The sequence below is a fragment of the Dermacentor variabilis genome, chromosome 2 (assembly GCF_050947875.1).
Source record: "Dermacentor variabilis isolate Ectoservices chromosome 2, ASM5094787v1, whole genome shotgun sequence".
NCBI lineage: Eukaryota > Metazoa > Arthropoda > Arachnida > Ixodida > Ixodidae > Dermacentor > Dermacentor variabilis.
In genome coordinates, this window is record NC_134569.1 from 136058802 (window position 1) to 136084431 (window position 25630).

A 25630-nucleotide genomic window follows, 5' to 3' on the forward strand; every position below is an offset into this window, starting at 1 on the left:
CAACATGAGAATGCATGTTCTCACTGTGCAGAAATGCCCAAGTCAGACATAGAGGACTAGAACAGGGAATTTTCTTCCCAACTGGCTTAGTCACTAGATTCTGTCCCTTCAGATTACCACTTTGGCCTCTGTTAAGTGCACCATTGGAAGAGCTTTTAACAATGGAGAAGAGCTCCAAAGTTTCCTTGATGACTTTTGTGGTGTAAAGCATAAGCTAGCAGCAATATCAAAAATCTCTCAGTACATTAGGACAGCATTGTGAAAACTTGAATGGAACAAGAAGTTGAATGATTCTGTGTGCATTTGTGATAGAATAAATTATTCTGTCATAGTGCGAGAGAGAGGAAAAAAAGAATTCAGGCACAAACTTATGCATCGACTTAACAGATCTGTGCAATGAGTAAGGTCACTTCAAAAGTGTGCTGTTGGGAATGCAGTGTGCGACAGAAAGGCTATATATGCTATGTGTGCAAGATAGGCTAAACGCTGTTGGGAATGTGGTAATGGGTATGTAATGTATACATGCACAGGGAAATAATTTCTACTGCTCAGAACTAAGCGCGAAAGTGGAGTTTAGGGATTGGCTCAATCACTAAATGCCAGTCATCTCGATATTTCCGGTTTCAATATAATAATGGGTCACACGGTGCTTAAATAACTAGGGAGACCTACTGACATACCGACTGGTGTTTACCGCAAATCTGAAGTGTCACTCTAGGAGAAGCTGCAGACATTTCTGACCTGCTAGTAGAATATGCTGGGCTATTGCAACAAATGCTATCAGCCAGCCTGAGTTAGGTGATGTGCCCTGACGACAAATACAGCAGAACCTTGTTCATACGTTTCGAAAAAAAGAAAAAGAAAATGTAACCAGAAACATACTAACCGGTAAAATGTATGAGCTGAAGTCACTAAAAATGTGGCAGACTCAACTCTAGCTGTCATCTCTATAATTCGAAGCATTGTGCCAAGCTGGTTGGGCCTGAGTGGCAGGAGAGGTGCACTGCCATTTTTGCAGCTTCAACAAGCTTGTGTTCGCACTCCCCAAATTTGTCCTGTATCAGAAGCTGCTTCAGGCGGGGAATTTTGGTGGGAAGTTCTTACGTGCCCACTTAGCAAGAATCATTCAGGCACGAGACACCAACATGTCGAGTGTTTGGTGTCTGGGCAGTCGAAGACGCCCTTTGTTGTTTTCCTATTGCTTGGAGTTTTGAGACAGCAAAGAGAAACCAAAGCGAAATCTATGTGCAATGCTGGAATGTGATGCCACCAGAGTGAAACATGACGCTCACTTCATGCCGCCAGCAGAAAGCAAGAGTTGCATTTCAGTTATTGCCTATCAAAAGCGTGCAATACTTCCATCGGCACTAATTCACATGCGCTGCGAGACAGATAGGTGAACATGCTTATCGCAATAGGGTTGGCGGCAATAGCTGTGAATGTGATGTGAAATGACCCTAAATGTGAGCTGACTCTAAATTGCACATGCCTCCTGGCTTTTCTTGTTCACATGGAATCTAGTGGGTGTAAAGTGCGTCATATGATCGCAGTTTGGTGATATACTGAACGCTGGTATTGAAAGACAGTGTTTTCTGGGAATGTTTTAACCAGTAAAGAAGAAGCTAACTGTATTGGGTCATTTTTTTTCTGTTTTTGTTCTCAATCGCAAGAGTTGGCAGTGGGTAATGGTACGAAATAGGACCGTAACAACGAGGTTATGCTGCACGCCAGCAGACGACAGAAGCCAAATGCACAAGTGTGAGAGTGCTTGCAGTGCAGTGGTGCGGTGCAGCTAATGTGAAAGTGTGTAGCCAGCCAGAGCTGTAAGTTAGCATCTAATATCTGTAAGGTCCAGGGCATCTCCTCTTTTTTAGGTCTGACCTAGCTCTTCTTTCCCTATAGTAATTAAACTGCGTGAAACTAGCTTTGAGTGGTCAACCTTATGCTAGACCACAATTGAACAGCTTCCCTGTTGGTCAGATGTGATTGCTTTACTGCAAGTTGTGCTGGCTGGCATGGCTTAGCTGCAATGAAGTCTGCCAGAATGCTATATATAAATTTCATATCTTTTGCCAATGTCTATACGCACAGGTCAACAGAAGCTGTATTCATTTAAATTTGTAGCAACCACAAATGTCAGTGACCTGCTACAATGAAATAGGTCTTTGGTTCACTTTTTAAAACTGTCCAATATTCGTACTGTCTTTACAGTTTATTCCTATTAAACAGGCACCTTTAAAACAAATTTGTGACAATTGTACTTGGAGGTATCTGCTCTGCTGTACACATAGGACTGTAAACAGGCAGCTTCTGCAAAACATGCAAGTCTACCACAGAGGTGCATTGATCAGGCTTTTGTGTAACATTCTGAGCCCGCAAATTCATTTATGCTACTAGAAACTGCATCCTATAAATAGAGTCTTTAAAAACAATCAGCCCACATTAGGTCACTTAAAGGCCAACTGTAGCCAAATTTCAACTTCAGGTAAAATTGGAAAACCAATGTGGCTAAAATGGTTATATAAATGAGTAGTACGGTACAATGTTGAAGCAGCCTTGGCAAAGCTGCATGGCTGGAAAATGTCTAATTTTCTTATTAACAGTCTTTAAATAGCACCTAAGCAGACAATGCATGCACATGGTGGTTAGTGTACATTACGTGATGCAAATCCAGCACATAGCCTCCGAGATCTTCAGCTACTGGCACCATCTCATCTCCGAGGTCACATTGGTCCTCAATGTTCTGGTATTATTTTCAGCAAGCAGTAATGGTGGCACATTTTTCTTCCTTTCTTTCTTTATGTTTTTAGTTTTGATGCGAAAAATGTATGCTTTTGTGAGCTGTTCGTGATGCCTCCATTTGCATTGAAAATAGGAATTTTTGCACAGAGGCTGCTCTAGATATACATTACCTGAAACAAGGCATCTTATGTTATGTGAAGTTTTATTAGAGTTGGTCTTAAAGCTCTGTATAAAAAAGAAAAAAATGTTGGCCATTTTAAAATTACCCTGAAGACTGGTCACAAACACTGGTCTTAAGGAAAGCAGTGCTTTCCAGGCCACATCATGTGCGTAATTCAGTGCAAGAAGGTATCCTTACCAAGCTTGATTATGCTTGTAGCTGGTGTGAAGAAGGAAGTATGCAGCTCTAGCATATTGCAGCAAGAGTGCAACAAGATGGCACCTAATGGAACAATTACGGGATGTGACCATACATGTAACTTAGAAGGCCACATTCCAGGTCGATCACTTTTGGGTAATGTTTCCTTATTTTACGTTATGTGACATCTACTGTGATTTCTCACAGCAACCAAGGTGGCCATATGCATCTGGCTCAACAAGTAAATAGTGCCTTAGAAACAGGCCTAAATCAAGCAAAATAAGCAGAATATTTCATTCATAACTTATCTGAATATATAGCTGTTTGCATAAGAAAAATACCTTGTACATTATTTTCCACACCTGTTTTAGGATACAGCTAAACTTGCCAAAACAATGTGACAGAAAAGCCAGAAGGAGGCTGAAATTAATTATTACAACTCTATCTTGCAAAAAGCAATAAAGATGATAAAATTTTACTTCTCGTTTCTGATGACAGTTATCGACATATTTTCTTCTTTTTGCCCACTCAGGTTGCCATGCATCATGTCTGTATAAACCAAATATAAGCATGCAGGCCTGTTTCATAGAGCTACTGCAATAAAGACTTATAAAATGGATCGACTGTAATCCATTTTTCATAGTCTTCAGCTTGATCGCTGTTCAATTTCACACCTTTGTGGATGTAAATAAGTGCCAATTTAGGCCACCAGAAAATTCGACCGCCTAAAGACACATGGGAAGGCAAAACCATGCGTCAAGCTACTATTTCTCAGAACAAGATAGCATAAATCTCAACAAGCTCTTCAAAAATATTGGTCTCAGTTCCTGCTCCTTCTCTCCTTACTTCTTATTCGTAAGTTGTGCTGCCCCAAAAATGTATTTGTTGAAGGGTGCAAGACAATTATTCTTTTTAATGCCTGCTTCCAGTGATTGAGTTGACTGGCACCAATTTCAGTGACATACACTAACCAGTGATCGCTCAACGAATATGGCGTTGAGTATGGTCTGAACTTCATTTATTTCCCCTGTCCTCGCAATATCACTGTTCCAACAATGTAGTTTTTGGAGTGCGAAAACAGCTTTGCCTGGTCTCGTCTGCTTTCACTGGGCTTGTTAATTTTTTATATGGCACAGGTACATGGGGCTTTGAGGCAGGTACGTCATCTGCGTTTCCTTATTATGCCGTGCTTCTTTGCTGTGCAATTAATTATGTGCCTCTAATGGTTTTATAGCCAACTGGCATGAACTGAGTGATGTCTATGGTTTCAAAAGTATATTTTTACCATTCACGCTGAGAGCCAAGCATGATGACTATATGCTTATTACACTCGTAAGAAAGTTGCTGCTCTGTGTATGCATGTACATATTGTCTAATGAACTTTCGTTGGGAGCACTGCTAACCGCTTTGTCCATGTCTATCTTTTCATCCTTCAGTCTTTGTGTGAACTGGTACTTTATCTCGCTATCATATTTTTGACTCTAGAAACCTGACAATGCCTCCCTAAGTCCCATTTCAACTTCTTTCAAGTCTCTGGCCGCTACCTACTATGCTACCCAACAATTGTGTTATGGTATGTACATTGCATACTCACTATAAAAATGCTAAGCACATTTTTACCAATATACTTGCTGTTCATGTTAATTGTTTGCTTTTATGTCCACTGACGATACGTTGCATTAGTGGTTTTCACTCATGATTACTATGTAGTATATCTTTCATGCATCGCACATCTTAACTGTAGGGTATATTTTAATAAATATAGATAAATTGCAGCATGCCAGCCACATGGTGCCCAGTGAGACAAATAAGTGTACGCACCTGAATATGGTGGATCGGCGAAAGCGGTTGGGCGAGCTGATCTTGTTCATGTCGACGCTGGAGGGATCTGCCTGGAAGGCGAGTGCATTCATTATGACGTGGTCTGGCACCACGCCCAGTGGGTGCACCTCCCGCATGATCACACCCGCCGGAATCTTGTAGAACTCGATGCACTCAAGAAAGTTGCCCATCACCTCCCGGAGCTCCGCCTCCGGCATGGTGTCACAGTACCGCTTGCTCCAGTGCACAGCAGCCTGTTTTTGTTTTTTGAATCCCACCCAAAGGTAGAAGTGAGCAAATATGACTGGACTGGATTACATTACTTCATTTATGCATGATTACTGCAGAAGATTGCATGGAAAAATAGTTGAGTCAATAGTTGAAACTTGGGCAGGCTCATTCTTTGTGTTTGTTAAAACAGCAGGAAGCAATTCTTCCCAACACACACACACACACACACACACACACACACACACACACACACACACACACACACACACACACACACACACACACACACACACACACACACACACACACACACACACACACACACACACACACACACACACACACACACACACACACACACACACACACACACACACACACACACACACACACACACACACACACACACACACACACACACACACACACACACACACACACACACACACACACACACACACACACACACACACACACACACACACACACACACACACACACACACACACACACACACACACACACACACACACACACACACACACACACACACACACACACACACACACACACACACACACACACACACACACACACACACACACACACACACACACACACACACACACACACACACACACACACACACACACACACACACACACACACACACACACACACACACACACACACACACACACACACACACACACACACACACACACACACACACACACACACACACACACACACACACACTTCCCTACCAATCAATTTACAATAGACCTATGTTTTATTCCCTGGCTAAAGAAACACTACAGAAACTATGCTTAATGTACTGCAGTGTGTAAGGTACTAATTACAGCTGGAAATTGCTGCCTATCACATTTTTTTTAATGCTTTGACAATATATGTATGAGTGTGAATGCTCCTCAGCATTTATAGCACATTTCACAAGGACTACAGCTCAAACAACGCAACAAATGGCCGATGCTCTTCCTGAAACTCATGTGACACAGTTCAGATGTCTAAAGAGAGAGAGGGGGGATGGAAGCAAACAGAGTTGACACACCTGAAATTTGGTGAGCTCATCAGCTGTGAGTTCCTCACGTGCCAATATGAGCCTCACAACATGCTCTGGCAGCAGGGCAAAAGAGCCAAGGCTCAATACCTCATTGCCATGGTTGTCAACGAATTCAAGCACCTGGAACAAAGGAAATACCTTCAGGCTTTGTGCAATAAAAGAACAACAACAAAGAATAACTTTCTGGGTACAATATGTATTATAGAAACAATCTTGGCTAAGATGCATAACTGGTAATAGTCTAAATTAAATTTAAGCAGCACTTAAGCAGACAGCACATACACGTGGTAGTTAGTGCATATGAAATGCTAGCCCAGCCTCTGAGATTTTTTATGACTCCTGGGTGCTGCTCGACATCTGAGGTCATGCGGAGGGAAGTGCCTCGCCAGTCCTCGATACTTTCCAGCTCATTTCTGGTGAGCAGTAATGGTGTAGTGGTTTTTGAAGTTCTGCTATCAAAAATGCCTATTATTGTGAGCTATTTAAGATGTATCCATTTGTACTTAAAATTGTGCAAGGGGGGCATCCTATATCTACACTATCTGAAACTAGATTTCTTTATGCCGCATGAAATTTTGTTACAGTTCGCCTTTTAACGAAATCTCACAAATAAGCAACAATCTCGTATGTGTTCCTCGTATGAGCAGAGTTTCCAGCAATCAAATGCTGCCCTTGCCAAGCCTGCATGGGTGTTCCCTTCTTTTCATCATTCCTACCACACTCAAATCTATGGAGCTGTCCATGACTGGAGCAGCACAATATGACCAGGACAAGAAAAAAATAAAATAAAGAAAATGCAAAAAAGAAAAAAAAAGAAATGCAGCATATTGAACGAGTTGGAATATACATACAGTGAAGCTTTGTGCGAGTGCATAAAGAGCCGAATATGAGTACACGCACACATGCAAACACACACACGTATGCCTGCACGCCTGCGTGGGCACACACAAATTATACTGAGTTTTTTGCTAAGCGTAGTTGCTGACCACTAGTGATTATGACGGATGCCTTGAACGCATCATGGTTTCAGAAGCAGGATGCGCATAAGCACGCAGTGCAATTTGAATCCATTCTATCTGCAAGAAGCATTTGCTCATTACCATGCAGCCACGAATACGAGCTTTCTGGTTTTATATTTTTTTCACCCTCCGCAAGGCTGGTGCTGCTGCAAGGAACGCAGCGGCACACGTGCTCTGCTGTGATTGGTTGGCCTGTTCGGCAAGGGAACAGCCAGGCAGCAGTGCCCACAGTCATGAAACCTGGCAAGGTTCGCAAAGAGAGCTTCGCTTTTAAAAAGTGACAACATATGCTGTTACCTACTTTTCTGTGTTGTGGTGCCTTTGCTACCATTATGAACATGCACCGACTTGCCCGGTTCTACATTCTTTAGTGCAGGAGTTGAAAAGCAGTCAGAACAATCCTAATTAGCATGCATTAATGTGACGCAGTATAAAGCTTGCAATAGCTAGAAACAAAGCTATGACACAGTAATTTTAGTAGTACACTGTTTTACTTGTAAACACTTTAAAAGTTTCCCAATGTGAGTGCAATGCTTCAACTGGACCCTGCAACTGGAAAGTGTGATCACTAAATACCTTCTGGACAAGTGACTTTGTACACTTGTACTGGATGTAACGTTCTGCTGACGCCAGCAGGGCGCACACAGTGTCAACGCTAATGCAGCATTGGACAAAGCCCATGCAGCCCTTTCTCAATTCTTCCAGTCCATAGTAATCGGCAGCATTCATCAAACCTAAATGACAGAGAAGAAGCATTCAGTTGTGCTATGTAACTATGAGGAAGCATCACAAACTTTTAACCGAACAAAACTGGCATCAGCCTACACAGGGTGCCCCACATAATTGAGCCAAGATGTTAAATATGAAAGGTGCGTTGGAAGCGAATTGGACCGAGCGCATACTATTTGTACAGGCCTATAGTAACTCAGGCAATTTTTTGTTTTCACCATAACTCACTAATTAATTAGGTTTAACTACTCAACTCTTTAGTTATTCACTGAGGACCGCAAGTATGATACGCAGATTTGTAGAGCACCTTCAGAAGCCACTGATTGAGTTGTTTCCTGCACAATATGTCTCCCGCAGTTTTTTTTCCGGGTTGCAAAGAAATCACGCAAAATATGAGAAAAGTCACGTGAAGGAGCGCTTGCGCAGTGGTATCGTGCTGCTCTGAAGTGTGCGTTCGGTGAACAAAGTCGGCTGCATCGTGACTGGTGACAGGGGAGTGGCAGGGTGTTCTTTATCTCCTCGGCAGCACTCGGCCAGCAGCATGCATTTGCGCTGTCATCGACGGGAGCCGATCTTGTTCACTGAACCTATGCTTGAGAGCAGAATGATACCACTGGGCAAGTTCTCCGTCACGTGGCTTTTTTCATATTCCGTGGGCTTTCTTTGCAACCCAGATAAAAAGGACTATGTGAGACGTATTGCACACGAAACAACTCGATCGGTGGTTTCTGAAGCTGCTCTACAAACCTGTGTATCATACTTGGGGTTCTCAGCCAATAATTAAAAAGTTGGGTAATAAAACTTACATAATGAGTGAGTTATGGGGAAAAAAATTGCCTCAGTTACTATAGGCTATTGCGAATAATATGTGTGGGGTTCAATTTGCTTCTGATGCGCCTTTCATATTTAAATTCTTGGTTCAAGTTACGTGGGACACCCTGTATACTACAGTAAAACCTTGTTAAACCTTATTCACTTAAACAGTAGTTTCGTTTTAAAAGTAGTAAAGTCAGATCCCCGACTTGGCAGCCATTGAACATAATGCGTTTTGCATTTGCATAAACTGTACCAGCTTATTGCATACATGTCAGTTAACACGTAGTGTTTCCACTTTTCATTGTGCAATCACAGTGGTGCGTCATTCCCATCGGGCGGCCTGTCAAATTAACAAGCCTCAGAGATTGGAACAATGGCCTACAAGTGCCTTGTGCATTTGCGCGCGAAGCCACATCAACATCAACATCATTTTGACGTTGTGCAAACAAGGACTCACGTCCATGCCGAAGTTCCGCATACAAGAAAAATTGGACATAGTGCTATCGAATGTGGCACAAAAAACTCGGCACTGGCACATGACAGGGATCTACCGTTGACTGTGGTGTGTGGCATTTGGAATGCGAAGTTGCTCGGCAGCGCTACTGTGACCCCGAAGAGATGTTGGCTACGAGGTTCGACTTTTCGCCATCGTTGCTTCTGTTGCAGAAGTGTCACCTAACGACACTGATGAGGAGGACATGGAAAGCAACAGCACGGGCAATTCAGGCCCGACAGTGGCAGAAGCTACGCATTACGCCAGCCTCATGAATGCAATCATTGCGACGAGAACAGCACCCCACAATGAAAAAGGTGCCCCGCGACTTCTGCAGCGCTACCGCGCCTGACCACGGAGAATATGCAACGCCAACGAGGAATCTGCCATGCGAGTGTTTGCCGAAAAGAGGGGGCTGGCTGAAAAGCTGGCTCGCAGCTTCAGTAACACTGGTGTCACACACTTTTGATCGCGATCAAGCCCGATCCGGATCGGAATTCTCGACTAAGATTGGCGGCCTCACGCATCTTGCGTAAATGAGCCAATCATGATTGAGTTGACGACAGGCCACTGCTAGGTCACCGCGGCATCAAACGAAAATAATTAGACTTTTGTCATGCGAAGTGAATAAATAGTACATTTTTTTGCCCTTTTATCGCACTCTGAGTTCCGTTTTTGACAGGTAAGTGGGGGATCTCATGCTATTTCGGTTAAGCAGTAGTACCGTTTAGTATGTACTTTTTCTGAGCTCCAGCCAACTACGGTTTAACAAGGTTTCGCTGCACTTGATTCATAGATGGCAAGCAATGTTGAAGAAGCTACTCAAGTAGTGTAGTCACAGAAATGTATCACTCTGTGTGCTTTTTCATAGTGAAGCGGTCTTTGAATTGAGCTTTCCATAGAATAACTTAATATATTGAAACCGCTACATAACAAATGACGTTAATGTTACGTAAGATCCCATACTGCTTGTATGCCTTCCAGTATGTAATGTCCTATGTTTTTGTCACAAATGCAAGCGGCATGCTGTGGAAGCTGTGCGTTAAGTGTGGTTGTGAAAACACACCGATGTGTCGCTCAGTTTGCGATTCTCTAGTTAAGAGGTTAAGTGCCTTCTACATGACAACTGTTTCATACATTGTGACTAATGTATGAAGTCAACCTTGTGCCAAATTACTTTGCACAATATTATTTCTTGCTGTAATTTAGCATGCACAAATTTTTTGTCACAAAAGCAGATAGTACGAAAGGTATTTTGCCCCAGCAAAACGAGGGTGCGTAAGTTCACAATCAATGCAATTAAAATGCCTCGAGTTCCATGTTAGAAAAACAGTTTTAGTGTTTAGTTACTTAAAATTTCACAGTTCAACAAGTCCGAGTCCAAACATGTTCAATTGAGCCCAAGGTCAGTATGAAGAAAAAAGAAAAATTACACAATTAGTTTTGTAAATAACTGCTTGCTATTACTGCACTAAGTTATACTAGGTCTACACTTGTGCTGCTTTACAAATATATGCCTTCATACCCCTACTTGTAGTGGTGCTCTAGCATCTTTCATTTACTTCCACTGAAGCTGTTGTGATTTTAAATGGTACTTTTTTTAAACAGTTTGCATGACACTGGATAAAAAACAGCCAATATCCAATATGTAGAGTGAATGCCCAAATGCCCTAAACATACAGGGGGTAGTAGGTATCCAAGGTGGTTCTACTCAGTGAAACGCAGTGTATATTGTGTGATTTCAAACTGACAGTGTGATATAAGCTTGAATGAAATGTTAACTAGCAATGCATGGCCCAATCAGTCCAAGAATTTTCTCTCAAGAAGCTCTGGATCACAGATGTTTAGTGCAAATCGAGCTCGCACAGCTCAGGGTTGCTGCTGCAATGCCACAGATTACCTTTTGATAAAGTGGGCACCAATACACTAATGCTGTAACAATGACATTGCATATGTCCTATGTGCTGAAATGCATGTCCCTGCTGGTCAGAGGGCCCCACAGATATATAAACTAACATGTGCACAGAAAGTAAAACATTGCCAGGATCAATCTCAGGAGAGTACTATGTGCAGTAAAACCTCGTTAAACTGTGCCCGCTTAAACAGTAGTTTCGTTTTAAAAGTAGTAAAGTCAAATCCCTGACTCAGCGGCCATTGAACATAATGTGTTTTGTATCCGCATAAACCGTACCAGCTCATTGCGTACGCATCGGTTAAAACGTAGCGTTTGAACTTTTCGTCGCGCAAACACGGCGGTGCGCCATCTCCATCGGGCGGCCCCGGCAGAACAAGCCTCAGAGATTGGAACAACGGCCTCCAAGTGCCCTGTGCGTTTGCGCGTGAAGCAACATCAACATTAAGTCTCCTCGATTTGGCTGCACCTTTTGCATTACTTCAGAAAAGTGTTGTGCCAGTGCAGCACCAATTCTTGAAGTGTGAGTGTAGCGTGACACTAGCACTTTCAGTGCAGCGGCCCAATCGAGGACAAAAGTGCAGGAGCGTACAGGCCTTCGTCTGCTGCGACTGGGCGGCTGTGGCTTTTCTTTTGTTGGTGTGTCCTTATTCAGAAAGCATGACCAAGCGTGGTTTCCACACCTTTCTGAATCATACATGGCACAACGTTTCAAACGGCTGACCGATGTGGTTTCGCGCAAACTTAATGTCGAGGTAGCGGTATGCTCGTGAAAATTAATACAAACGACTGTGACCTGAGGGAAAATCCCGGCGTTCAGTGCACTTAGCAGCAGTTGAACCTGGAAAGCGCCCTTAACAAGATGCTGCCTACACATCCTGAAAAAAACTGGCGTCCGTGCTGCGTTACTAATAGCAGGCGCTGTCGATGCCGTCTACCAACACCCGCACGGCCACGGAGCCGCATGTGTCGTCTGCTATCAAAAGCCTTGCACTACGTGCACGAGAAAAGAACTTGCGGAGAATCTAGTGCCGAATTGTACATGAACTCGTGCAGCACGATGTCAAATCAAGTGCCGAAGTGCAGGTGGCGCTAGCTGCACTGGCAAATCGAGTGCTAAAGTGCTGCACCCCCTGAACTAGTGCAGAAAGTGCAGCCAAATCGAGGAGACGTATCATTTCGATGCCGTGCCAGAGAGCATTATGGCGTTGTGCAAGCAAAGATCGCGTCGTTCCCAAGCTCGGATAAAAAAGACGCCGGGTGCTCAGCATATAAGAAAAATTAGACATCGTCCGTGCTATTGAATGTGACACGAAGAAGTCGGCGCTGGCACGCAACAGAGATCTGCTGTTTACTACAGTGTGTGGCATTTGGAATGCGAAGAAGTTGCTCGGCAGCGCTGCTGCGACCGCGAAGACATGTCGGCTATGGGGTTCGACTTTTCGCCATCGTTGACTGTGTTGTTGCTGAAGTGTCGACTAGCGACAGTGATAAGGACGACACTGAAGGCGGTAGCACAGGCGAGTCAGGCCCGACAGTGGCATAAGCTACGCGTTACGTCAGCCTCATGAGTGCAATCGTTGCAACGATAACAGGGGCGCGATAACGTAATTCTATTCCAAATGAAAAGTATTCCAAACTCCAGCACCCGGCAATGAAAAAGGCGCCCCTGGGACTTCTGCAGCACTACTGCACACGTGCACGGAGAATACATAACGCCAATGAGGAATCTGCCAGGCGAGTGTTTGGCGAGAAGAGGGGGCTGGCTGAAAAGCTGGCACGCAGCTTCAGTAAGTTTGAGGCTGCTGTCATCGTTCTAGGCCGCCGCGGCATCAAACGAAAATAACACTTTTGTCGCGCGAAGTGAATAAATACTGCATGTTTTTTTCCCCTTTCATCTCACTCTCTCTGAGTTCCGTTTTCGACAGGTAAGTGGGCGATTTCATGCAATTCGGTTAGACAGTACTACCGTTTAGCACGTACTTTTTCCGAGCTCCGGCCAACTACGGTTTAACGAGGTTTCACTGTATATGTTGAAACGTGCAGAATGCAAAAGTGGCACAAGAAATTGTAATTACTGTAAAAGCGACAATAAGTGCAAACTAGACGTATCTATCAGTAAATTTGTTTTTCTTTGAGTGAATAATGCAGCAACTGCTTGTAAAGAATTTGTGACTGACACACTAATAGTGTAGTGTCACCTGGTATTGGAGCATCCATGTTGCACTGCCACAACCATAATATTACTGAAAAAATGAGTAACAGCACAAAGAACGGGACACGCAGACTGAGACAGACGAAGTGCTTCGCCTGTCTCCGTCTACATACCCCGTTCTTTGCACTGTTACTAGTTTTTTCAGACATGTACAAACTGGCCCAAGCTAGCCCTTTATTTTACGATATTACTACAGTGGCTGAAACATGTCAGCTGGGATATATCAGCTTTAATAGGCAACAACAGGGCACACAGCTTATATGGAAACACATAGAACAGCGAAAAATGGACACGCTGACACTGGCCGGCATCAAACTGAAGATGCATTGTAAGTGTGTTCTCACAGTCACATTTCCAAATTTAGCACTAGTACTGCAAGAATAAAGTCTTCACTTAACATCCATTAGGAACCAAAGAGCATATGTGGATTTGGCCACGTTCCCATGTATCAAACACAATGCCCCAAATTAGCAAACAACTTGCAATGACATCCACAGTTTCAGAGAACACTCATGTGGAAGACCTCAGTACGACTGTTTTCTGTGGAAACTTTTGTGTATTCAGTTATTCCCTTGACACAGTTAAGACAGCATGACTACTCCTGCTTTACTCTTAGTTAACATGAATATCAGAAGCTGAAAAACAACATACTAAGAGATGCACAAGGTAGGCAAGGTCAAATGAGAAGACATATATTCACTAGTGCAATCCTTGTCTATGTTGCATTGCACCTTCTTTACAGCATAATGAACCAACCAGACCAGCAAAATGCCTCATTATACTTAAGATTCCTTCCACTAAATTATTTTTACAATCCTGTTCCCAATTACAATACAGAAGAAAGCACAAGAGCCATCCAAGAGCACTTACCCAGGAGTGTTCTGGCTTGCAAGGTAACGCAGCCAGTGTGTATGTACTCAATGAGTTGCCTGAATACATCAGGCTCAAACTCCTCTATGATCAGAGTCTGGTGTGTCTGTGGCTGTAAAAACTCCAATGGTCAGTACAAGGGTTGCACTAAGAGGCACAAAAATTTTTCTTCTTTCAATCCATAGTGCACAGCACAAAGATAATCACTGTAATGTTCTAACTTCTGGTGTGCACAAAAACTGCACAGAAAGTCTGGAATGAATGTGTCAGGGAAAAGAAGAATAAGAAGAAACTAACTGCACCACGTATGTATTTTCTTTTGTACAATTGCTCATTAAACATTAACTTGATTCTTTCACAGATTCCAAATCATGGGGCTAGTGTGCATTAGGAGCAGGTTACTATAAAAGGGACCCTGAAACACATTTCATGAAAGTTGAGAAATGCACTTGAAGTTAAAATAGACTATTCTGGGAAATAGTGTTCAGCAAAAGGTATTTCAATGCATGCATTGGAAGCCTAGCTATTGACAATCAAAGATAGCCTTTAATCCCCTTCACAGTGCTCGCGCTGCTTCTTCAATGCCTTGCACTGCGAAGACTACGTATGGTGGAGCGGGGCAGTGCCCCGCTCCACCATACGTAGTCACTGTGACGTGCACTGAATGTCACTGAATGTCACTGAATGTCCCACACTGAATGTCACTGTGACGTGCAGGTCAAATTTAATTTTGGATGTTCATGCAGGCGCCACTGCTTCCAATTTTGGTGCCTACGACAAGCGAAACTCGGAGGCTATCCCTAAACTTACAGTTGAGTTGACGGCGTCTCCAAAGAGTCTTATTCCTTTGCAGTGCTACAGTTTATGAGATAGCGATGAGCAGCTGTGTTCTCTCGCACCAAATGGTTTAAGTAGCACATTTCTTATTGCACTGATTGCTGTGACAATCACACAATTTCCGAGGGTTGCACGAAATGTTGTCTTGATCTTCGCTCGCATGAGTATTATGTCGGCAGCATGCACATCGGCTTAAAGGTGCGGATATAGTCCGGCGTAATGTGGACACGAGGTAAGTGCTTCTGGCACAGGAATAAAAGATGTGCAATCTCACACCAGAGCTGCTAGACCAGAGTGCATTGTATGCAAGCTCAGCTGGCTGGCAGCATGCTGGACTACAGTTGGGGTGCACTGAAGTGAGTGAGTGTGCAGAGTTTGCTCGTTTGCCAAACAGAAAAGTGCCTGCTCACCGCACTACTGTTCAACACACCGAGCTAAAGTATTTACTCGCATAATGATCGCACTTTTTGTAAAAAAAAAAAATTGATGCAAAATCAGGGGTGCGATTATAACGCGGGTTAAATTTTTCTCGAAAAGAAACATTTTCTTTTTTCATCCTGCATTTGCTGCGGGATTACAAGCAGGCGGCTGCCGCTGTCAGTGCGGGACACCAAAACAAAAATGGCAGCCGGCGGAGCAAGCCGAACGCGCCGAACGTGATTATTTTTCTTCTCGTGAGTACACTACGCGCACTGAAACAGTTTCTTCCGTATCAGTAATGACTAATATCATTAATATTGGCAAGTTTGCGACAATAATGTAGCCATTTACACTTTGAGGGGACAGAAACAGAGATGGGCGCGCTTAGCTGCCAGTGACATAGAAACACATGGCGGGCATGCTGCGGAAACTGCGGCATTTGTATTCACTGCTATCCTAATACGGCACGTTTCCGCTAAAGGTGGGCGAATATCTTAGCTGCGTTACAAGCGTCGGCGTATGAATAGGGTACACTTCGCTAACATAACAGTGTAAACGTGGCCATTATTGTTGCCGCTCGCAATTTGTTGCATGCCTATGAGTGCAGACAAGAATCGAAAGGCACCCTTTATGTTGTTGTTGCTGACCAAAACCCTATTATGAAGCCTAGAAATAATAAAGCTGAGGCAAGTTTGGTTGTACCTTTTGTTTTTTGCATGGAAGTGCTGAAAGTGATGAAAGGAATGAAATGGGGCATCTGCTTAAGAATGTTGGGTGCGTGAAGACCGCTTGGTATGTCTTCAAGAGTCGTCGGCGTAGCATTCGACAGATGGTAAGCGCGGTCATCATTAGCTAGACTTGGCACACGACATATTGCTGCGACAAGTTCAGGGTGCGATCATTACACAAGAAAGAAAAGAAATTGAATTTTGACGACAAAATTCAGGGGTGTGATCATTACGCGAGTGCGATCATTATGCGAGTAAATACAGTATACAGGGGGCAAATTTTAGGTGATCCTGACATCACTGTTGTGATGCATCCGACTTCGCCAGCCGCTGTCTGGCACGCTGGAAATGCTGGACTATGCCTGTGCGCGATTGATGCTGCACTCCGGACTCGCTTTGAAAGGATTCCAAACATTGCGAGCTTCGACCACGATGGTTAGGAAGCAGACGACCTGTTCCAGTCGGATGCAGACGCTTGCGATGGCTCACCACATGCCTGGAGTAGTACATCTACCTGGAGCTACGTCACCCACAGAGACCAATCAGGGCATACAGCTGTCTTCAGCATGCCGCAGCGAGTGGGCTCGTTGCCGCAGCACCCTGCGGTGCGGCGGCGGGTTGTAGATACCCCCTTTCCATGGGGAATCTTCTCCAATAAGGTAAATATTACGTATTTTTAAAATTAAAGTCATTGAGTTAACAAAACTTCCATGATATTTCATGTTCTGAATTATTTCACAAAACAAGCGTTACGAAAGTTACCCGCTTTTTGGTACAGAAGTCGTCTGGTACCAGCTGCATTCAAAACCCTAACCTATGATCTGTGCTTTGGCTGAAAGAGGGACAGAAAAGCAGTTTAGCTATTGTAACTGGATAAACGTTGCTAGTCCTGTTATAGACTTATTACGGTACAATTACCATATAGACTCGCATAAGCACCGTACACCTAACTTGGCAGCCCAAATCAGGAAAAAAAGAATTCCAACAGATACACAACTGCGTTCAGTGTCATGACGCTACGCGTGTGCATCGGCGAATTCTCCTGTGCTGCAAATTTTCATGTGCCACTATTAAATGGCGAGAGCTGCGTGTTGACCTCTGATGGAATGCTACGTCTGGGGCGAGCACAATTTTGCACAAGAGGTTCAGTCCCGTGCAAGGGCCGCACCTCGTCAAAACAGAGAAAAAACAAGTGTGGCCCTTATGTGAGCCTATAGGGTAGTACTCCTTTCTAAACATACGATTTGCAATGAAATAAAAAGAAACATGTTTGTCCACAGCAGCAATAAGCAATACAGGCTAAACATTCTCTACCAGTGCTACAAACATCTATTCTGGAACAGTAGTAAAAGCGAGATAGAGATAGAGAGAGAGAGAGAGAGAGAGAGAGAGAGAGAGAGAGAGAGAGAGAGAGAGAGAGAGAGAGAGAGAGAGAGAGAGAGAGAGGGTTGTTAAGCTGGTGGCATGGCGACGCCTTCCAGTGACCAAGGGAGTGGAATACTTACCTGAGGAAACTGTATGTTCAGCATTGGCTCACTGCTTCTCTTCAAGAACAATTTCAATTTTGTCTCCTTGTTCAGATCTCGTTTTTTTGACGAAGCATCACGGTCACGATTTGGAACTCCTTGGAAGCCACCGTACAGCATTTTGTGGAATACCCTAAAAGGGGGAGGAAAGAACATGCACAGTCACTGCTGGCGAAAGCGAAAGGGTGGCTGCTATGTTTTTCAATGAACAGAAAATGCCGACCAGTGCCCCCTAGGTCTGTAAACTAGATGGCAAGGGAGGGTGAATAATGGTTTGTTTTTGGTTGTTCCCAGACCAATGATTGTCAAGGCCTGGGGCAATGCGCAACGCATGGCACAAGAGAATGAAAAAGAAAAGAAAAACAAAAAGAAACAAAGCCTGAGACAAAAAAAAATGAAAAACAAAAACAGCAGTCAAGGAAAGCCACAGTAGCAAGAATGCTTGTCACGCAAGCCTTCAACCACTGCAGCTTTTGTCGAAGAGTGTTGCGTGGTTACCTGCTCCGTGCGGCCAGCACGGCCTTGACGGCACAGACGGGTTCTCTCGTGTCTCCCACGAGAAAAGTTACATCGCAAAGTTCAGGCATGCTTGCCAGAAACTTCATGTCTTCAGCCAGCCCGGTTTTGTTTTCAAAGACCGAGTAGTCGGGCTCTTCTTCGGAAGCCGCAAGGTCTTCCGCCATTCCACTCATGCTAGCAAGCACGTTAAGAGCCAATCACTTCTGTCTGCCTTTAAGGATGTTCCTTGATATCCTTTCTTTCTTGCCACTTTGCTAAAGGTAGGAGAGGGTTTTTGACTAAGGTAATTCTACTAGGGTACAGAAGGTGCTCTGAAAAGAAAGAAAAATGGAGTTCATGTAAGAACACGAATGCACAATTGGAAATATATGTAAAAACATGCACACACAGAACATTTCGGTGCATTTTTTTTCCTAAAGAGGTGACCTAGTGCACAAAGATGAGACTAAGTACAAATAATATCACTCAACACTCACCACACAGAAACTGATTTGGGTACGCAAACATCATGATTGTTTCACAGTATCTGAAACGTTGATATAAATATGGTAGGATAACAAAGAAAAATGTCCCAGGTTTATGGGTAGTTATGAAAGAACAAGTCCTAACATTAATACAGCTGTCCAAGCCTGCACCAGGTACATAGACTAGGCATGTTCTGAGGGCACCTTATGGAGTCCTACTGATACATCAGACCCAACAGTTCCCCTGGGAGAACATTTTACTTCAGCGCAATAATAATGATTAAAAGCACCGAATTTTGCAACTAGCCAGAGGGCTTCAATATGCTACGTATGCTAGTTTCAATGGGAGTGAATCCATTCGAGCCTCCCTGGCCCCGGCCCACGCTCTTATCGCACCCGGGCCGCAGAATGCAGCTTGGCCGCAGCACGTCGACTCGAGCACATATCGTCAGTGCCGTTCGAACGTCGGGCGCGCTCCCGTTATCTCAACACGCCCGCGGTCACGACAGACCATTCGGCGACGGCGGCTGCGGCCACCTGATGCTGGAGCGCGGGCTGCGGCCAAAGCGACGGCAACGGGGCATTGCGCCGTGCGGCAATAGACTCACCGGGGAGTCCAGCAGCTGGGAGGCTACGGCATGGCGTCGCCCTCTCTTGCCGCCGACGTCCCGAGTAGTGGCGGGCCCCTAGAAGGAGGCTGCCTCCATGTCGTCGTCATTCGTGCGGTCGTACGAGTGCGCGGCACAAGTCGTCGCCATCGCGGCGGCGGAGGGAGTGTCGATCGACTCGATGAGAGGGACGTCACATCGATCGATGGGCGCGCGAGCGCGCAGCAACAGCGCGGTAGCCGACGGACTCAAGTGCGCGGAAGCAACTGCCGCGCGCGCTCGTCGCGGCTCGCTCGCTCGCTTCTCCGCAACGCACGCTCGAGCGCGATGGCCCATTTCGATGTCGATTCGAGTGGAAATCAGGATGATGAGCGCTGCCATGCGCGAGCGAGACTGTGCGGCAGCTGGTACGGCTGGGCGACGCGTCCGCTCCCTAATCTGGGCGCGGTTTGCGACAGAAAATAAGATTAAATGTGAAACTTGAACGGCGTTCGGCTTGGGTGGATGGCTGAAATGGACGCGACACTCAACGACTAAGCGGGCGCTAGAAAGCCATGTCTCTCTCTCATCTGATCCCGGGCACCTGTATGCGCGAACCACATACGATGCCAGACGGACAGCTAGAAGTCCACGAAGATGCGCAACTTTAGGCAACAGCATTGACGCACGTCGCTCCGCTTGAAGTAGAGTTGCTGATTTACTCGGCACTTAATTTGCCCTTCCTCACACGGGTGTCACACGGTGCGCCTTCCGATCTGCATAAGCTACGAAAGACAGCCAATCGAGGTCTATAAATTCCATTCGCAATTCCGGATCGGCCTCGATCACGATCGAAAGCCGGCCTGTGACGCCGTGTCACGCGGAGCACTTGCGATCGCGATCGAGCCCTATCAAAATTTTCTCTTTGGCAATAGGCACCTCAAAGCAAGCTGTGGAAGTGATCGAACCAGTCGCGACCAAGAAATTCAATGCTGATCGAAAGTGCTCCTGTGCACCGCTATAATGTGCGCCCTCCGCAAAGAGAGCGTGAGGGTGATACAAAACGCGAAAGGTCGTCGATGACATAGATGGCGCTGCATGCTGAAAGAACCTGCTGGAATATTTCTACTGGATTATGAACATCCTCAGTTTGTATACTGGCTTGTGCATCCTGGCACAAAATGGAAGAAGCTATTGTCTTGTGACCTGGATCACATGCTGAAAACATGCACTTGCCCGTCGCCTCCACATTGTAGTTATTATGAAGTAGAAAAACAATGCAACACCATCAGTTGATGGAGCTTGCAGCAGTAGAAGAATATTGTGTGCCTAGAGTTTTTCAACAGATTGACTCTGAACGCAATGCTCATCAGCTGAACACTGTGCTGTTCTGCTCTGTTCTGTGCACTGCCAATCATGAACCAGTCAAAGAAAATCAAGAAGAGGCAACTGCACAGAACAGAGAGCAGATGAGAATCATGCAATAAAAGAGAACATGTACCAATTGTGATCAAAAGAAGATGCCAACAGGCACGCCACTGTGTCATTTGTGGCTTGTAGATCTATCGATGAGGCTCAATTAGTAAACTGTAACATATGCAGTATTGCAAAAATGGTATGTGCAGCCAATGCTGCATGTACCACAAAATATGAAACAGTGGTTTAACTTTGATGCGAAAGGCTTTCTGCTACCACCTGCTCACCACGTTACACACAAGTGAATCAACAGCTGCCAATTGTAAGCAACTTCTTTCAGAACACTGGAGTGATGACAACACTGTTAATGTATTTTCGGGGAACACCCACTGTCTTTATTACTTTTTAAGACAACAGCAAAAAGTTGTTTTTTTCACATGCTTCCTCTAAAGAGTACCAGACACAGAGGGACATTGTCCTATTTCGATTGGGCATTAGCATAAGCTGTCACTACATACACGAGATCTGGCAAGACATATCAATTTCATGTAAAGTAGATGAAAAAAAGCAAGCAAAGACGAATATTTATCGAGACAATGAGAGGAGGACGAGAAATGGCCAGTGTACACATACGCTGGCTGTGTGCAATAAGAGGGAAATTAAGGCAACATGTACTTATCAGAGGTAAGCTTCAGTTATGTTTTAGGCAACATGCAGCGTCAGAAGGCTGAAATACATTTCAGGATTTAAAATAATCAACTGCACTACTGCATTATATAAAGATGACAGAACAGGGTGCAGAAGCAATGTTTATGTTGGGTTCACTGTACAAGACGCATGCGAATTTTCAAACTGAGAGGCAATGTGCTAACTAGATTAAGGTGCAGGGACTTGCACTATACAAGTTAAAATTGAAACTTTTGGTTTCGTAGTGTGGCGGGAATAGCCACAGTGAAGATGTTCACACAAATTCTGTACCACTGCTTTATACATTATGTTTTGAATGCTTTAACAATAGCTTGAACTTGAAGAGTGATTACCTCAAGTCAAACAAAGAAAAGTTCCTGCTAAGTACTTGTGATGAGCAAATATGGTGACAATCTTCACAGCGCTGCAGTCATTCTTAACTTTACCCAACAATACAAGCCTCGCACACCTATGTTCCACTACACAAATGCATGTCTGCACTCACTAATATAGACAAGCGGAAAGTGTCAGGAAACATCTGATGCTTGCCTACACAGTATCGATGCATGCTTATTTGATGACAAGCATTGCACTACAGGCTGCACACTGCCGTGAAGATAGCATGTGAAAGTGGAACCCCAATTAAATGGAACAAGGCACCGTGATAACTGCACTAATGCTTGCCTACCAAACATTAACAGGCATAAAATGTTCATGCTTCGGCACTGCTAAGCATTGTAACTCTGCAATGGTGCAAACTTGCGCACTTGGAACTCAGAAGCATGTTCCATTTACCTTTGGTTCCACCTGTTCACAAAGTGCTTCGTGTGATACAATAAAAATGAACAGACTGCATCACCTCACCCCTGTATCTCATCCTTAAACGTACACAGATGCATAAAGTGCTGGCATGCAATACATTACGTATGCAACAATGCAATTACCAGGGCACGGGAGAGGATGGTAAAATAAGACGATAGTAATCTCCAGGCTGCACTGCAATAAAAAACTTATGTGTCTGTACAGCACTGTTTTCTCTTTTCATAAAAAGAAACACATGCACATCTACTGGTCCGGGCTTGACTTGGAGCTGCTGTTCCTGCGAGGTGGCGGTGGAGATGGATTCCTCAGCAGGGAGCCCAGCTTGTCGGGCTCAGGGTCTGAGCCGACATCCTTCTTCACAGCTGAGGTTGGAGATGATGGTGAGTACTTCTCCTTGGCAGCGCTGGGTCCACTACTGCTTGCATCAAGGTTCTCGAAGTCAATGTCAAAGTGGATCAGCTGACTACTACTTCCAGAAGTCGCTTTGGGGCCGCTCTTGGTGCTGCCACCAAAGCCGTGCTCTTCGTCGAGTCCCTCCAAGTTGAAATCAAAATCAATCACCTTCTGTGGCTTGCCTAGTTCCTTTTTGATGACTGCCCTGGAAGGTGATGGTGGCTTTCGCAACTCTTCGTCAGAGGAGTCATGCACTTTGGGCAGCAGCTCTTCGAGGTCTCCGCTAAATATTGAGACGCCGGAGGTGGCTCCACCACTGGGCTTAGGGACGAGCTCTTTGAAAGTGTCCTTGAACATTGGCTTGGACATAGGCACGTCCTTTGGAGGCTCAGCCACAAGCCTTGGTAGGTCATTCAAAGACTCCTCAAACAGTGCAGAGGTGTCTCTTGACTTTGAAAAGTCATTCAGTGATTCACTAAACAGTGATGGGCCATTCTTTGATGACACGTCCCCAAATGAGTCAGCTAAGTGGTGTGAGGAAGACCGGTCTTTCTTGGAAATGGCTTCTTCCAAGGCATCATTCAAGAAAGATGAAGCTGGCTTCGGCAGCAGGTCTTTCATGGGGTCACTGAAAAGCAGCCCTGCAGGCTTCTGTCCTTTGCCTTCATCAAACAGTGATCCTGGGCCACCAGTCTTGGGGAGTAATTCCTTCAGCTCCTCCACAAGGCTGCTGGTGGCACTCTTAGTTATCTTCTCTTTGCTTGGAGCCTTTCCCTTGTGCTGCTTCTTGTCCTTGGACTTGTGCTTCTTCCTCTTCTTGTGATGCTTGTCCCCTGTGGAACTGTCCTCGCTGTCGCTCGACCCAGAAGCTTTCTTGCCATGTCGGTGTCGCTTGGACTCCTTCTTCTTGCGGCTGTGCTTGGCCTTTTTGGAGGATGAGATGTCGGTTGTGGCTGTGCTGGGTTCCTCGGAAGCCCGGCGTTTGCGTGAGCGCTGGTCGTCGCTGCCATCCGAAGAGGATGAGTGACTGCTAGAGTCACTTGAAGTGCTTGACTCATCGGAGCTGCTGCTCGATCCACTGCTCTCATGGCTGGAGCCCTTTTTGGATGTCTTTTTCTTGCTGCTTCCACCATGCTTCTTCCGTTTGCGATCTTTTCTTCGCTTAGCCACATCTGATGGATGAAACCAATGTAATTGTGCTCTTTCAGCTTAGTTATTCTTTCTTTTTGAAAAGAACAAAAAGTGCACGCTAGGAAAAGTAAAGCATATGCCACAACACAGCAAAAATCACATATAGAGAAAACAAGAAGGATAAAGGCATGCACAATGTAAACTTCAAGCGAACCAAACATTTACATAGTACAGCGTATCTATCACACAAATGGCACAAGTGAACTGTTCGAAAAACATGCAACCAAGAAAGATACCCAAAACTGCCCTTCTCTGATAAGTTAACTCCTAGGAATGACCGCTTTGAAATGTGCACAACTGAATCACATGTAATGTCGAGCTAATGCTAATACTGAATGTAAAAGTGCAACAAATGCACAAAATTACAACTGATTTTGCAGTCTTAAACAGTGCAAATCATAAATAAAGTTCTTCAGAACTTTGCTATACAATGATATCAGCAGCGCATAAGGGATTTTTTTTTCCTCTTGAGAATGTGCACTGCCTGTGGACAAATCCAGCCGTACCTTAACATTTTGCTTCAATTTACAACAGCACAATATCAAGTGAACTGCGTTGCAAGGGAACAGCAGCGAGAATTATTGAAATGCTACAGGATCAATACCACTGCAGTAGCTCAACTACCGATCTCTGCTCTCGTTATATTTGAAATGTTGCATGATTCAGTTTGTGCTAACCTGCATTTTGACAACATCTGTTCCTGATGGGCTATGTTCTACAATATGCAAAAAAAAAAGAACACTTCGTGCCCTCCTTGGCACAATAGCCAAGCTTCAGGGTGGTTAACACTTGAACGATGTTAAAATGCAGTGTCTACATTTTATAATGTGCTGTTCTCAATTACTCTGATCATGCCTTGGTGCTCTCACACTGTTCAAATTTTTTTCACATCCAAGCTACCAATCTCAGCATACTCATGGTGTATGAGCATATTGTCACCTGTTCCATGAAACTGGCAGTTCTTTCCACCACACCACTGTGTGTAGACGCAAAAGCACTTAGGATTGAGTGCCATGGGCTAGACATGCCACAGCTTTTACTGGTGGATTGCATGATATGTTTGCAGTTACGTGGTGCATATTATATGTAAATGATATTCTTGGGCGACACCTATGACTACAGAAGTTGATTCATTTGCAGGTACTTATTCATGTGCCATTCTAAATAGAAGTAGCGGAGCACATGGAGTGCAGAGCGACTCAAACGTGATGGTGAATGAATGGCTGGAGTGGTGCCGGCACCTAACCAAAATGGAGTGATGAAATACGTCTCTCTTCAATACCCTCGTCCCTCTTCTAACTACTGTCCTTTTCTTCCAAACCTGTGAAATTCAAGTCGACAAACTGCTACAGCATATACAGCCCTTGCATGCAAGTCCATGTGGAGGTGCGGAGGAGTGTCGGAAACCTACATTAAGATGGCACTCTCTACTTTTGTTTCTGATCCGCAAAGTCAGCGTGACTGATCCCAATGGTCTCACTTGCCAACTCCCATGGAGTTTCTTACAATTAATGAAGTAGTGTTTATGCAGCGTATCTCCAAGAAAAAGTGATGTGACCAGTGCAGCAAGCCCAATGTGGTTACAGTGCTTGAGAGAGACTGTCAGCGGGGCAGTGAAAATTTCAAGACACTCTGTATCCCAAAGCCTGCTCAGAAGTCCACCTGGTTTTATATAGGGTTATATACTGGCCCCTGCAAAGCTTGAAAAAAAAGTTTTACCAGCTGCTAGCGCAACAAAGTGTATCCAAAA

At 44.6% G+C, this 25630-nt stretch overlaps 2 protein-coding genes across 3 annotated transcripts in view; both read right to left on the reverse strand.

The window, feature by feature from the left end:
• The window catches only part of gprs (speckle type BTB/POZ protein), a 31096-nt gene extending 11427 nt beyond the window's left edge, over window positions 1-19669 (reverse strand). The window contains exons 1-7 of one of the 2 annotated variants that reach the window (XM_075682060.1): window positions 19393-19669; window positions 18300-18631; window positions 17781-17934; window positions 14291-14402; window positions 7832-7989; window positions 6225-6356; window positions 4922-5175 (exon numbers count right to left, since the gene is read on the reverse strand). In XM_075682060.1, the coding sequence (XP_075538175.1) occupies window positions 4922-5175; window positions 6225-6356; window positions 7832-7989; window positions 14291-14402; window positions 17781-17934; window positions 18300-18493 (1004 nt within the window). In that variant the 5' untranslated portion in view covers window positions 18494-18631; window positions 19393-19669. The remainder of the gene's footprint in view (window positions 1-4921; window positions 5176-6224; window positions 6357-7831; window positions 7990-14290; window positions 14403-17780; window positions 17935-18299; window positions 18632-19392) is intronic. The other variant, XM_075682059.1, reaches the window with a different exon arrangement.
• A 1486-nt stretch (window positions 19670-21155) lies between these two features.
• LOC142572742 (uncharacterized) overlaps window positions 21156-25630 on the reverse strand; it is a 51021-nt gene continuing 46546 nt past the window's right edge. The window contains exon 9 of the mRNA XM_075682058.1: window positions 21156-23861. Coding sequence (XP_075538173.1) covers window positions 22540-23861 — 1322 coding nt within the window. The 3' untranslated portion in view covers window positions 21156-22539. The remainder of the gene's footprint in view (window positions 23862-25630) is intronic.